Consider the following 13058-nt stretch of genomic DNA (forward strand, 5'->3'; position numbering starts at 1 on the left):
AGTAACAGCAAAAGAACGCAGTGGTTAAAACAGTAAACAGTAAATATAATAAATAAATAGGCAAGCCAATTTTAATCATGTGATATTGTGTAATGGATAAACTAATAATAATATTAGTGCAGTAGACAGTTTGTCCAGAGTCCGGAGTGATTTGGGGGGGGGGGAATAAATCCGGTATTCAGATAATGACAGGGTCTCAAATTATAGGATAAAGGTCACTTGCAAACAAAAGCAGGGTAAAAGACACTGAGGTGGGAGCAATAATCTCAATAGCAAATTGAGATGTTTGTATTGACAGCATAAACACCTAAATATGAAATGATATAATTATAAGTCAGGGGTAATTAAAGAAGTAATGCCTGTTTTAAAGTGAAGGCTTGTCAGGGGGTTGAGGTAAATAAAGGCCCGAAGTATCATGCCTTTAACTAGAGTGTTGAAGGTTCTATAGTCTTAGGTTGCAATAAAAACCTTCAGACTTTAGGCCCTTCAAAAAAAAGCCTCACCAAACCAATTCAAATCATGTGTTTGCAGATGATTTTTTTCTCTGGTGTTTGGGGTTCTAGATGTTTCTGTAATTAACCAAATATCCTCTATGCTGGTCACTGCAAATTAATCAATATTTATTGAGTACCTGATGGTGAGCCTCTTAATTGGCAGAAGGGCATATTTTCGTACCTCCAGAGTCAAAACTGATCATTTATTTCTACCAAGAACTCATTTTAGTTCTCTACTGGCATTCTGTCCTTTTGCTGAGTTCTGCTTTCATGTTACTTCTCAGCATGGGACTTTAATCAGAGGGAACTCAGTGGGAGACGGTGCATCTTCCTCAAGCATTTTTCCCAACTGGTTTCCTCTCATAGCCATAATTTTTTTTTTAAATCAATAACAGAAAGAAATCAAAGACAAAGGTTGCTTTAAACCTCTTTTACCAACATACTGCAGGTCACATGGCTGGCCATGCCTTAGAGATTTGACTTCCCCTGCTGGGTTCTTAAAGTGTTGTGTACAAGTTGTGTCTCATCCTGTTTGGAATGACCGCAGGAGGCCTGGCTGGATAATTGCACCAAGTTCCTTCACAGGCAGGCCAGCTGTAATGATTCCAGGGTTACGTTCCCTACTGTTGGCTACTGCTTTAGTTCATATGCTACGCCTACATTTTTAATAAAGTGTGGCTAAGTAATTCAAACATTCCCTCTGATGTCACTTTGGAGAAGATTTACATTTTTATATTTTACATATTCCTATTTATTTAGATAAATTCATGAATATATATTTATTTAGGAATATGTTGAATATATTTTTTCAAGCTCTTTTTCTGGGCTGCTTGTAGTTTGTATTTGGAAAATAAGAGCTGCAGTATTTTAATGTCCATTCCACAATGAGTTTTGCCATGCATTTTTTAGTTACATTCACGTATATTGTCGAATAGGAGTAGCGGGTATACACACATACACAGGACCTAAGAAGACTCAAAAGTTAGAAAGTTGGAACTGAAGAGAGTTATCTTAACAGACTTACTGCTTTTATCAAAGGAAAATGTGCTGCTGTGCCTTCTTGTATTAATCAAATACAGAGTGCACACTTAACTTCACAACTGTCTTTCTGCTCTTACTTTGACTTGTCTGGTTTCTGCATTCAATTGACACTGAGTGAAGTCCAATTTATGTAATGGGTTTTCATCTCAGGCCGAACTGCAACTACATGATTTGACAAGTTGTGCAGTGCACTGATATCTACTGTCAGTCTCATCGGTTCAGTTTAAGAAGGAGGAAATGTTGTCAATCTAATAACTCCTGGCTCCATAAAAGTTTCTTTCTTGTGAAAGAATTGTTAAAATTCGCCATAAAATACATTATTGTAATGAAAAAGAGTGAATTAAAATGCTCCATAATTCATTAAAATGATGTCCACCTTGGTATTGTAACAGTTTAAGAGTCTCTGCATGATCTCTAATTACACATTACGCGCTGTAATGTGGGAAATGATGAGATGTAACTAAAAGGTACTCATGGTGATGGCTGTTAGAAATCTGTATTCAGACATGGATGTTAGAATCCTGGTTATGTTCAGGTTTTTGGAGCATCCTGGTTATGTATTTGTGCATGTAAGCATCATATTCTGGATTCAGCAACATGGATTAGCTCTTATGCCAGTTGACAAACCTGATTATTCTACATTTCTAAGTGAGTGAATGGGACAGCTTTAATGCAGAGGATACCATTTATTGTCTCTTTTGTCTTCCATTAATGCTGATCAGATAAGGATGTCATATCAAGCAGAGTAGTAAATGAACCAAGCTGGGTTCATCCTTTACTAGGTCTACACACACAGTTGAAACATGCACCACTACAATCTATGAGAAATAATGCAAACACAGGAACAACTTTACCACAGAGCAAATAAAATAATATTGTGTGATGGCACCTGGGTGATAATAGTCATACAGCAGCCATTGGGCTATTCACACCTTGTCCCCTTGTTTAGTTTATGTAGGGAGGAGGTTGTGATAGGTAAATGGGTTACACACAGGGCTTTGCCCTGGGATACCACGATTTGAGACTGGGGGGTTGTGTAACAGGTGAAAACAGTGTTGACTTAACAGTTAAGTTAGTTAACTTTTTTATTTATTTTTTCCAGTTTTCAGGTTCAGGAAACAAACTTTGTTAGGTTTAGAAAACAAAATCACTTAGTTAGGGTTAGGAAACAAACCTGTTAATAGCCACATTAGCTCTTCCAGATTTAAATAGCAGTGTTGGCTACTGACACCTAGGTGCTAATAGCATCTGCCATAAAATGAATGCTGTATTTTAGCAAAGAAAATTTCGCCTATCATGTTTTATGTTTATGTGCATTCAGTGTAAGGCTGTCCCAATACCATAATTCGATACAATACTAGTATAAAAATAGATACTCAATACCTCTTTTGATACCACAGCAAAAAAGAAAAAAAAGAGGCATGTTAAATAGTATCATGTACAGAAAAAGCCACTGAACACATAATGAAGACCAGTTTATTTTCTACCCCACATTGTTTTATCTGTGCACCCTTGGGTTGGAAATCTGATTGATCCAGGTTTTCTTTATCGCTTCAGTACTTTCAATACTATCGAATTATAGTATTGTATCATTTAAACGTGGTATCAAAAAAGTATTGATAATTTTGACATCCTTAATTCAGTGATATGCAATCAAATGACCTGTATACCATGTGTAAATGCACCTTAACACTCAAACCCAGAATATTAGAGTGCATGTAATGTTGTCAGTGTTTTGTAGTTGGTAAAATAAAATTCAATGTGGATTATCTTTCAAAGACAGTCAGAAATAATGGGTTTCCAGATGCTTTTTTCTGTATATTGAATAGACTGGAGCACAGACAATACACAGTCAGTCACAACATAGACACACACAAAACCCTGACCGTGAACCCGGACTTAAAACGTGTCTTGTGCCAGCTGGAGGATGTGTGAGTACAGTTGCATGGTGGATGTCCTCATGGAGGCTGGGGTAAATCCATGTTTGCACTCAGAAAACAAAGTATCTTTCCCCCTTATGTAACACGGGTGCTGAATATGACAACATGTGCAGCCTGTCGTGTAATTTAACCTTCTCTTTTTAAGGCAATGTTGAACGTGCTCTGTTTTGAATTTTTCTCATCTCCTCTTTGTTTTTTTCTCCTCTTGTCTTTTTCTCTTCCAGTCCGAACAGCACTAATTGCTATAATCGGATTCATGCCAACAAAAGGAGAAGGAGCAATAGGATCTCTTGATTATACCCCAGAAGAGAGAAGGGCCCTTGCCAAAAAGTAAGATGTTCTAGATGACAGGTTTTCCAATGTTTACTCTGCATGTTTACTCTGTTGTGTTGTGTATGCACTGCTATGTATAGAGAATGATAATGAGGTGAGCGTGGGGAGTGGTGTGGAACCGTGTGTATCGTATTGATGATATGATCTTGCATGCTGAATTTGCAAACACACAGGTAGAGGATATGATCAGTGCTGACATTACATGCATGATGCTGGTTAGATGGCATTAATGCAGCAGACTCTGTACGAGTATGTAATGTAATCAGCACCTGATCCTCGGTTGACATGCCCCCCACTAATAACTGCCTAGTCACAAAGGGAAAGGAGCGCGCCCAAGCCAGTCCTGGTATTGCAAGATGACAAATTCATTATCACCAAGATACGCCGTCTCTGGAGGGAGCATGAATGGGCACGCTGCTCTTCATTTCACTCTCACCGCATTTCCCTCGGAGAAAACAGTAAAAAGCCAGAGAAGGAGAGGATCCAGCGAAAGTCGCTCTTCGATTAGTAGATGAGATCTTGATCAGCGGGCTGTTTCATTAGCACATGGAGATGAGATAGACAGGAAGATGCACTTTTCTATAAATACATGGCTGCTTATCTCCTTGATGGAAAACCTTTTTCCTTCTTTGTTTTTTTTCTCTGCTAAGGCTGAGGCAGCACTTCTCTTCGGTTTCTCATCTCCTGTGTCTGTGCCCCTGGTGATTGTGAGAACTGTCAGTCAGAGATCGGCCTCTGCACAGCAGGAAAAGGCTCATGTCCAATATTTTCTGACTTTTGCTGAGTTTGTGACTGACAAGTAAACTTGCCAAAGTTGGCCAGCCTGTGATGTGGCAGGACAAACACACGGGGGCCCTGTGGAGGTCTGGGAAATCTCAGAAAAAAATATGAAAAATGTCATTCATTACTGACACCTGACTGCACATTTCATATACAGGAGATCGGCTGTCATTACATATATTGTGATATTAGTTGTTAAAAGTAATTTATAGTGGCTTAACTGATGGTCATATTGAATGCCTTTACCGTTGGATGATATTATTTACAGAACAAAAGATTCAAGTAAACTCAAGACAATACAGCTTTGAAATGATCACCAAACTGGAGCTTATCCAAACTTAATGTTCAGCCCACACTGGATTTATCTTTTTGCCAGGGAACTCCTCAATCTTCTCTTCTTCTCACAATAACACACTGAACTTCAGAAGTTCAGTGTGTTATTGTGATAGAAATGAATGGGGAGGAAGGAAGAAGCTTAGAAGAAGAGTTGGCAACAATGTACGTGTTAAAATATTTTAATAACATGCATCATTAGCGTATTCGAGTCACTTACAATGGGAAGTAAATCCTCATTTCCTTCTTGGGCTCTGATCCATTGAGTTTGAGAACTGCAGGTTTTGAGGCTAAGCTGCGTCCTCAGTCACCACCAGTCAACAGGTGTCTGCGATGTGGCCATGCTGTTACAATTACAATTCAGCAGTATAACAGGGAGCTAAACCCTGAAGTGCTTTTAAGGTAATCAGTAAAATATTAAAATCAATTCCAAAACATACTGGTAAGCAGTGAAGTGAGGCTAAAATAGGGCTCATATCATCTTGTCTTCTAGTATTTGTTAAAAGCAGAGCAGCTGCGTTTTGTACTGGCTGAAGGCATGAGATCGTTTTTGGCTTAACCCTGAGTACAGTGAATTACAGTCATCTAACCGAGATGATAAAAGCATGCGTGACCTTGAGGTCAGGCTGAGAAAGAAAAGACATGATTTTTAAAATTCTTCTCAATTAATCATGATTGATTGCCTTTTGAAACTTGTTTTTCAAATGAAGGTTCACTGTCATATACTACACCCAGGTTTCTGGTTGCAGGTTTGACATTTGAAGACAGGGGACCAAGGTATTTTTGTACAACTGTACATTGGGATAGACTTGGGAGGACTACGAATAATAATAATAATAATAAACAAATAATTTCAGATCTGTTTTCATTTAGCTGGAGAAAGTCTTAGGACATTTAGCACTTCATTTCTGACAAGATAATAACTGATTAAAATTGCCTTCAGTGGTTTTTAATGAGACATACATTTGCGTATCATCCACATAACAATGGTATTGACCAGCAGCAGCAGTGTCAGTCCTATAGTAGTTCCTGGAAATGTGTATATATTATTTTGTGTACACCCCCACCTACTGAGTTGTTGAGTTATTCTAAGATACAGTATGTTTTTGGGTACAGCACAGTAGGCGTTTTCTACCCCTTGGCCATGGTGCCAACATTCTCTACTCTGTTATTTACAGCTTGAAGCTGTAGATGTAGACTCCTATAAATTGCCTGTGGTGGGCCAGGAGGGACAGTTGTCACAACAGTCATTAATTTTTGACAACCCAACAAATAAATTGTGGGTGAAACTGGGCAAAATGCAAGAAAGCTTACGCCTAGTTATCGAGCATGTTTTTCCTCTTTTTTTCAATTTCACATGCATTTTTTAAAAGTTTGAAGGATATCTTTTTCAAAGCACTGAAGTTTTTCAGCTCTAGTAGAAAGTTTGTGATCTTGCAGTTTGGAAAATCTTTACAGCCCAAAATATTTAGTTATCAAATATGTCTTGGCAGATGTTCAGACTGAAAATGGCACTGCATTAAATGATGTAAGAGGCTGTGTTGGTGTGGACATGTTACTACAGGTACAGGTAAGAGGATGACATTCAGTCCAGGAAGTCTTGATACTATAAGATAGGATTTTACAACGCACAGCGGATATTTTAGCCAACATTTCAACTATCGTAAGGTAAACAGTAGATTTACAAAGTGAAGTGTCAACCATGAATTTGCATTTGCTCATATTTGATCCCCTGTGCCTGTACATTGTGTTGCGTTGTTTGTGACACAGAACCATCTGGGAAGTCATCATTGGAAACTATTTGGAACAGAGTAGGCACTTCTAAAAAAAATACTTGGCAGGTGATTGGATGGACCATTTATCTATCATTCATCTATCACCGTCTATTGCCATATAATGTAGTCATACTCTTACTGAAGCCAGTCAGGAGTAGATCAAAAAACACATTTTCCGGAGAAAAGCCTTCAGTGCTGTTCTTTGCTCTTTTTTTGTGAAGAAATACTATCTAATATAACTAACAAATAATTGGATGGAACCACTGTGGTTAGACACAAGTGCATAGCTTGAAGCGTGGTGATTTTGCGTGTCCAGCTGCCTCGCAAGGTTACACTATGTTGGAACCCCCGCCCCACCTAAGACATCATTATACCTCGAATGAACTGCGATGTACAACCCGTCACATTCCAAATGGTCTCCACAGTTCGGCGAAAAGCAGCCATCATGTTTTTGCGTATTATTGTCATTATGACTCGATGAATCATACAGCAGTGCACACTTTCAGACAGTTTCTCCTTGACAGTATTTTGGTCTTACACTCAGTTGTAAACACAAAACGTGAAAGAGGTAGTGAGGATGAAAAAAAGAGAGAAAGAAGATGATTGTTGAATTGTCTGTTTAGGACAGACTATTGCAAAGGGAGTTTCATATACTCTTAGAATATACAACAAGCACTTTGTTTGAAGCATACCAATGCCTTAAATCCTTCCTGCCACTAAATGATACCAAATACGAAATGAAATTGGAGGAACAACACTTCTGAACCAGTGATTGACACAACATCTCAAACATGCTGCTGTCCTCTCAGTATGCATCTGAGATTTTGCAAACCAAATCTCTAGTTTTGGAATTCTCTTTAAGCTCAGATGTGTTCTTGATGATCAGCATTTATGCCTAAAAGGGTTCAAACAGTCATTCATGTGAGCAACCATCAACCAACCACGGAGCATGTCTGCATGGAGTCCGCTTTTGGAGACAGAGACTGCCTGTTTTAAGCTGTCATAGTCCAGTGACATGATGACTGGAGGCATAAGAGATCATTTGCTGTGCCTTTCAAAATGTCTGATGCCTAATAAGCCAAGCTTCTTCCCAAGCTACGTCTTAAGTTCACTTGAATACAATCCAATTTCAATTTGGCTGCAAAGGAAGACACTGATTTGGATCATTTAATACCATAATGTATCCAAGTCTATCCATGCCACCTTTAGCCTGAGGAGCTCCATAGTGATGTGATGTTCCTCAGAGCATGATTCATTCCTCCTCTTCACAGCTGTAACATCAGTCCATTAGCCGCTGCAAGGGACGATTAGCTTTTCTAAGACAAAACCACAGAAACCTTTTATGTGTTGGGTTTTTTATGTTTTTTTCCACATCACTGCACTAAGCAGCTTTGTTGATCCTTCTCTTAGCATTATTGCACTGAACCCCGCTGTCAGGACTGACATGAAGGCATAAAGGTGCATGCAACGGCCTAAACCCTTAGCAGGGACCTGGCAAATGAATGTGCTACAGGTGGTGAACGCAAAAACAAACCTGTCAGCTGAGGATACAGTGTGAGGCAGACGGCCAACACCATCAACACACTCTTGCAAACACAGAGATTCACACAGCATTTGGAGCTGGGTTTTCTGCCAGTTTGTTTACAAGAGTCATACACAGCCCTGAAAAGTATGGACACCTCAATCTAAAAATCTTTCTAGTTTCATAATCAATATGCCAAATTACTATTGGCCGAGAACCAGATGACAGTACGTTCTTTTTTGGCAGATAAATCAATGAGCCACCGTCTGCACAGGCTGCTAACTTTGTAAAATGCAGTATTTAAAAGCCTGAGTAATTCAGAGTTCTTTCTCTGGTTTCTCTTTCTATGTTTGTGATGACCACGACACACTCTCTGACCATCAGCCAACAAATCTTAACTGTGGCTCTGTATCAAACACACTGTTGATTGGCTGTCTGGTACACTGCTCTACAATAATTCCCTGTGTGTTTGTTCACGTTTATACTGCCACAGTGATGACTGGGTCATTATCACTTCTTCAAGGGGTTGAAGGACTTGATTTTAGAGTTAAGGTTTGTTAAATTGAGTTTAGATGAAAGGATCATGTAGATCTGATGTTGTGCTCACTGATGTCTTTTTCACCATTTGGAGAAAGCATTGAGCAATCAGAGCTTTGTGCTGTAAATGGAAATAAGAATGGGGACCATACAGGGATCAACAATAAGGATAGCATATTGCCTCCTTTTCATCTCTGTTGAGAGTTGCACATGCTCTGTATAAATTGGGCACTCACAAGGAAATGGTGCTAGGTAAAGCCAAAGTTAATGAGCAAGCATTTCAGTTATCCTGTGAACAGGAGTTTAGTTTGCGGGCAGCAAGGCAGATAAAACAGGATTGTTTTTCAAATGCATGTCAAGTTTCTGAAAGTCCTTGTTGTTATTTGATAACTGCTAATAGATAAAACAACTTGACTCTGGGCAAATAGATTTCGGATCCACTTGCCCAACCAGGCAAAGGATGGGATCAATGTCATCTTTCTACATAGCTAGCTTGCTACCTAGCTACATGGACTATACAGATTATCGTAAGTCATGTTACAGAAATAACTCTTAAATCTTTTCAATTTAATTGCTTAGATCGCATCAAGGTGACCGCTTCAGGCAGCCACTAAAACAAAACAAGAGAAAACAAAGGCAAAGCCAAAAATTATAACTGTCCGTTGTTGCTGGGACTTTCTTTTTCTGTCTATGGGTCATGCTAACTTCACACTCATGAGATTTGAGTTATGCCAACTTCACTAAACAATGTGACAAGCAAGAAACAGTAACCCACATACTCACACGTATACTGTCCAAAGGAAAAGGGGTCTCATTTGGTTAACTGGCAAGTTGCCCTGGAAGTAGATTTTTCTGCAGTTATTATTCAGAGGGCTAATTTCTGTGTTTACTTTCAGCTGAACTCATAAACTAGCATTTCAAATGATTTGTGTGAACTTAAAGTTTCTTTAAACCACTCTGCTTGCCCTAATATATGCTGTTTTGATTCGCGTTTCCCAAATCTTCCCACCAAAGTGGTGATAGCACGAAGAAGGGTAGCATGACCCATAGACAGAATGGACACAAAAATACCAGAATTTTCCTTTTAGCATGTAGCTCTGATATTGTGTATTTAAGATATAGTGTTGCAGCTAATGCATTACATCAGTCTTCTCATCTATATTGTGGATTCATTATTTTATACGTAATTGCTCTTCATGATAAATTACAAGCATGAGCCACTGTATAACTGCATCCAGGTAGCGCAGCATATATCAGTGAAAAATGTAATTATTGTACAGGCTGGCTGGTAAGAAGTCTGGCAGGCTAATTTTTCAGTTAAGCACTGTGACAAGTGAGGCAGAACATTAATGTTGGCTACTGTTCTTAATTTATTTATTTTGTTACTAAACCACTGCCATCGCACTTACAGTAATATTTTCATATGTGAAGGCACCTGGTTATTCATCAAGTGGCCTGATACTGTCACGAGTGACTTTAAAAAAAAAATGGCCTTGAAGAATGAGAGGTGCTCTTGTGGCTGAGTGACCCGTGTAACCGCCTGTTCTCCTTCAGGTCCCAGGACTTCTGCTGCGAGTCGTGCGGCTGCTCTATGCACTCTGCCCTCCTGGCTCTGACCCCCAACAGCAACCCTAGCGCCGAGGACCACAAGGCTAAAGAACTGGCTCAGCAAATCAACTTCAAGGTACAAACACTGGCTGTTACACGTGTCATGTTTGATTCACAGTTTAGTCAGCGATTTAACCCTAAGAGCAAAAGAGCTGCTGACAGCACCAGTTACAAAGGAAAGTCTGCTGCTATTTTCCTTCACTTTCTGTACATAGGAAAAGCTGATTTGCTCAGTACTGTGTCATGTTAGGGCTGGACAATAAACCAAATTGAATCTCTTACCCATTTAAATGTACTTGTATCACAATTTTTATTGAATTGTCCAAATACTGTCTGATTAACGTGAGAATACTAACCTCCCAATTAGTGTTGGAGGCCTTTGTTTATCTCGACAGCAGGCCTTTATTTAAAAAAGGCTTATAATTTCCACTGTTTTACCAGTATATTTTATCATATTTAAGTTAGAATTCTGATGTGCCCCTGTTGATGCTGTTTTCTGTTCACACAAACCCAACATACAACCCATTCATGGCTCTGTTGGCTCTTTTAAAGGTTTTTCAACTGATACAAAAGACTAGGTGAACTTTATCCTTCAAAATATAACTCAAATGAGTAAAATAAATACATTTTTGGGAAGAAAAGACCTTTCAGTGACAAGATCAGAGCTCCAATCACTTTTTTTGGCAAGTGGAAAACGGCATTTAATGTGCTGTATCATATTGTATTACAGGTATTTTACATGGTAAAAGTTAGTAGGTGAGCTATAATGTTAAAAATATAACTCGTACGGGTTAAGTAAAGTCATTTTGTGGCAGAAAAGACCTTTCAGTACAACAAGTGTCAACACTTCTGCTGCTCTGAGTTTCTCTTTTTAATAAGCTTTTCATTCAGTAAGTAATTGTAGGAATAGTTGTTTTTTCTAGTCTGGTCAATTGTTTTTATTGACTTTTAAGGTACTGTCAATGAAACTCATCACACTCTGTCCTGATATGTTTTTATTGTGACATGACGTCGCTCATCGCTGTGCAGCTCTGTGTTTCTCTTTTTAATAGAAATACTATCGAGCTTAAAAGTGCATTTTTGACCATGGAAACAGCAGTTAACAAAATAATCCACCACAGGGTGCATTAAGTACCTTTACTGGGAATTTCAATCATATTACGTGATCTTTTTTAACAGTTAAAGTTTGGAGTTTGGAAGAGTAGATATTCACATTTCCATTTTTTTCTTTCCTCTAAGGACTTCTAATGTGTGTTTGCTACAAATTTTCACTTCAAGTTCACTCTTCAATTTGGAAACAGCAGTTAAAGGTCCAGTGTGTAACATTTAGGATGATCTCTTGGCAGAAATGGAATATAATATTCATATCAGTGTATAATCACCTTAAAATAATAATCGCTGTGTTTCCGTTACCTTACAATGAGCCTTTTATATCTACAGACGCCATAGGCCACCATGTTTCTACAGTAGCCCAGAATAGACAAGCCAAACACTGGCTCCAGATAGGACCATTCCCATTTTTCACACGACTTGTGGCCACTGTAGTTTCACCTTTGTGCTTGGAAGGGGAGGGTAAAGTAAGGGAGTTGCAATCTGCAACTACACCACTAGATGCCATTAATTCCTACACACTGGTCCATTACATAATAATCCACCACAAGGTCTATTTAGTAGCTGTTCGTACTGATGGAATAAGAGCTTTGGAAATGTACATTATGCTGAATTTACCATGTCAGCTATTATAGTAAAGCTATGTCCACTCTCAATGTTTTTAAACTGGACTTTATTAACAACAGACTTTTCATTTGTTTATGCAACATCCTTTATTATTTGCGAATCTTCTATTGCTTTATTACCAGATTTTATTTGAGATTATATGGTAGTTATAACAACCAAAAAAAGAGATAAGGTTAAGTTCAACATTGTTGAAGTAAATGTGACAATTTATCATGATATATATTTTAGGTTATATTGCCCAGCCCTATGACAAGAGCCACAGTGTATATGACTGAGTTCTCTGTGTGTTAATGCAGGCAGAGTCCAGTTTATCCAGACAGGCGAGTGAGAGCGGAGGTGCGGATAGCGAGCCTTCCACAGTCACCCAGGGAGACACCTCCACATCTGCAGGCCAGGAAGGTGCTGACGGGCCCCAGGCTGAACAGGTGGGTGATAAACTGCAACTCTGGGTTTACACAGAACTGCACATAACCTGCCTGCAGCCAGCCCACCACCTACAGAACAGACCATTCCTATGATTTTACATGTTTGATTTTGACATTACAGGAAACCATTTCACAGAGCATACTATGTTAAGATGGCTTTTCTATCTGCTAACCAGCCATTGGTTTTAGTTGATTTCAGTATGCTATGAAAGTTCATCACAGTGAACATCTTTATTATAATAATAATAATAATAATAATAATAAGTAATATAATTATTATTATTACTATATTATTATTATTATTATTATTATTATGTATTACTTATTTATTATTATTATTATACACTTTTGTTAAGGTTATATTGTTGGTGTTGTGATAAAGCAGCTGAGAAGAACTGCATTCATCCTCTAAATTGTTCACGCTGATAGATTAATCTTCTCAAGCCTCATTTGCATATTGCTACAGTATTGTAGTGGTTATTGTAGTGTTACCTTGGTTACGATACGTTACGTTAAATAAATAAAATAATAAG

At 38.4% G+C, this 13058-nt stretch overlaps 1 protein-coding gene across 1 annotated transcript in view; it reads left to right on the forward strand.

The window, feature by feature from the left end:
- The first annotated feature begins 2514 nt into the window (after positions 1-2514).
- ube2j1 (ubiquitin-conjugating enzyme E2, J1) overlaps positions 2515-13058 on the forward strand; it is a 17992-nt gene continuing 7448 nt past the window's right edge. Inside the window, exons 1-4 of the mRNA XM_035679068.1 lie at positions 2515-2578; positions 3700-3805; positions 10310-10439; positions 12397-12525. Of these exons, the coding sequence (XP_035534961.1) occupies positions 2515-2578; positions 3700-3805; positions 10310-10439; positions 12397-12525 (429 nt within the window). The remainder of the gene's footprint in view (positions 2579-3699; positions 3806-10309; positions 10440-12396; positions 12526-13058) is intronic.

Source organism: Morone saxatilis, unplaced genomic scaffold (assembly GCF_004916995.1).
Source record: "Morone saxatilis isolate NCDOM2014 unplaced genomic scaffold, NCSU_SB_2.0 Contig7, whole genome shotgun sequence".
Classification (NCBI taxonomy): domain Eukaryota; kingdom Metazoa; phylum Chordata; class Actinopteri; family Moronidae; genus Morone; species Morone saxatilis.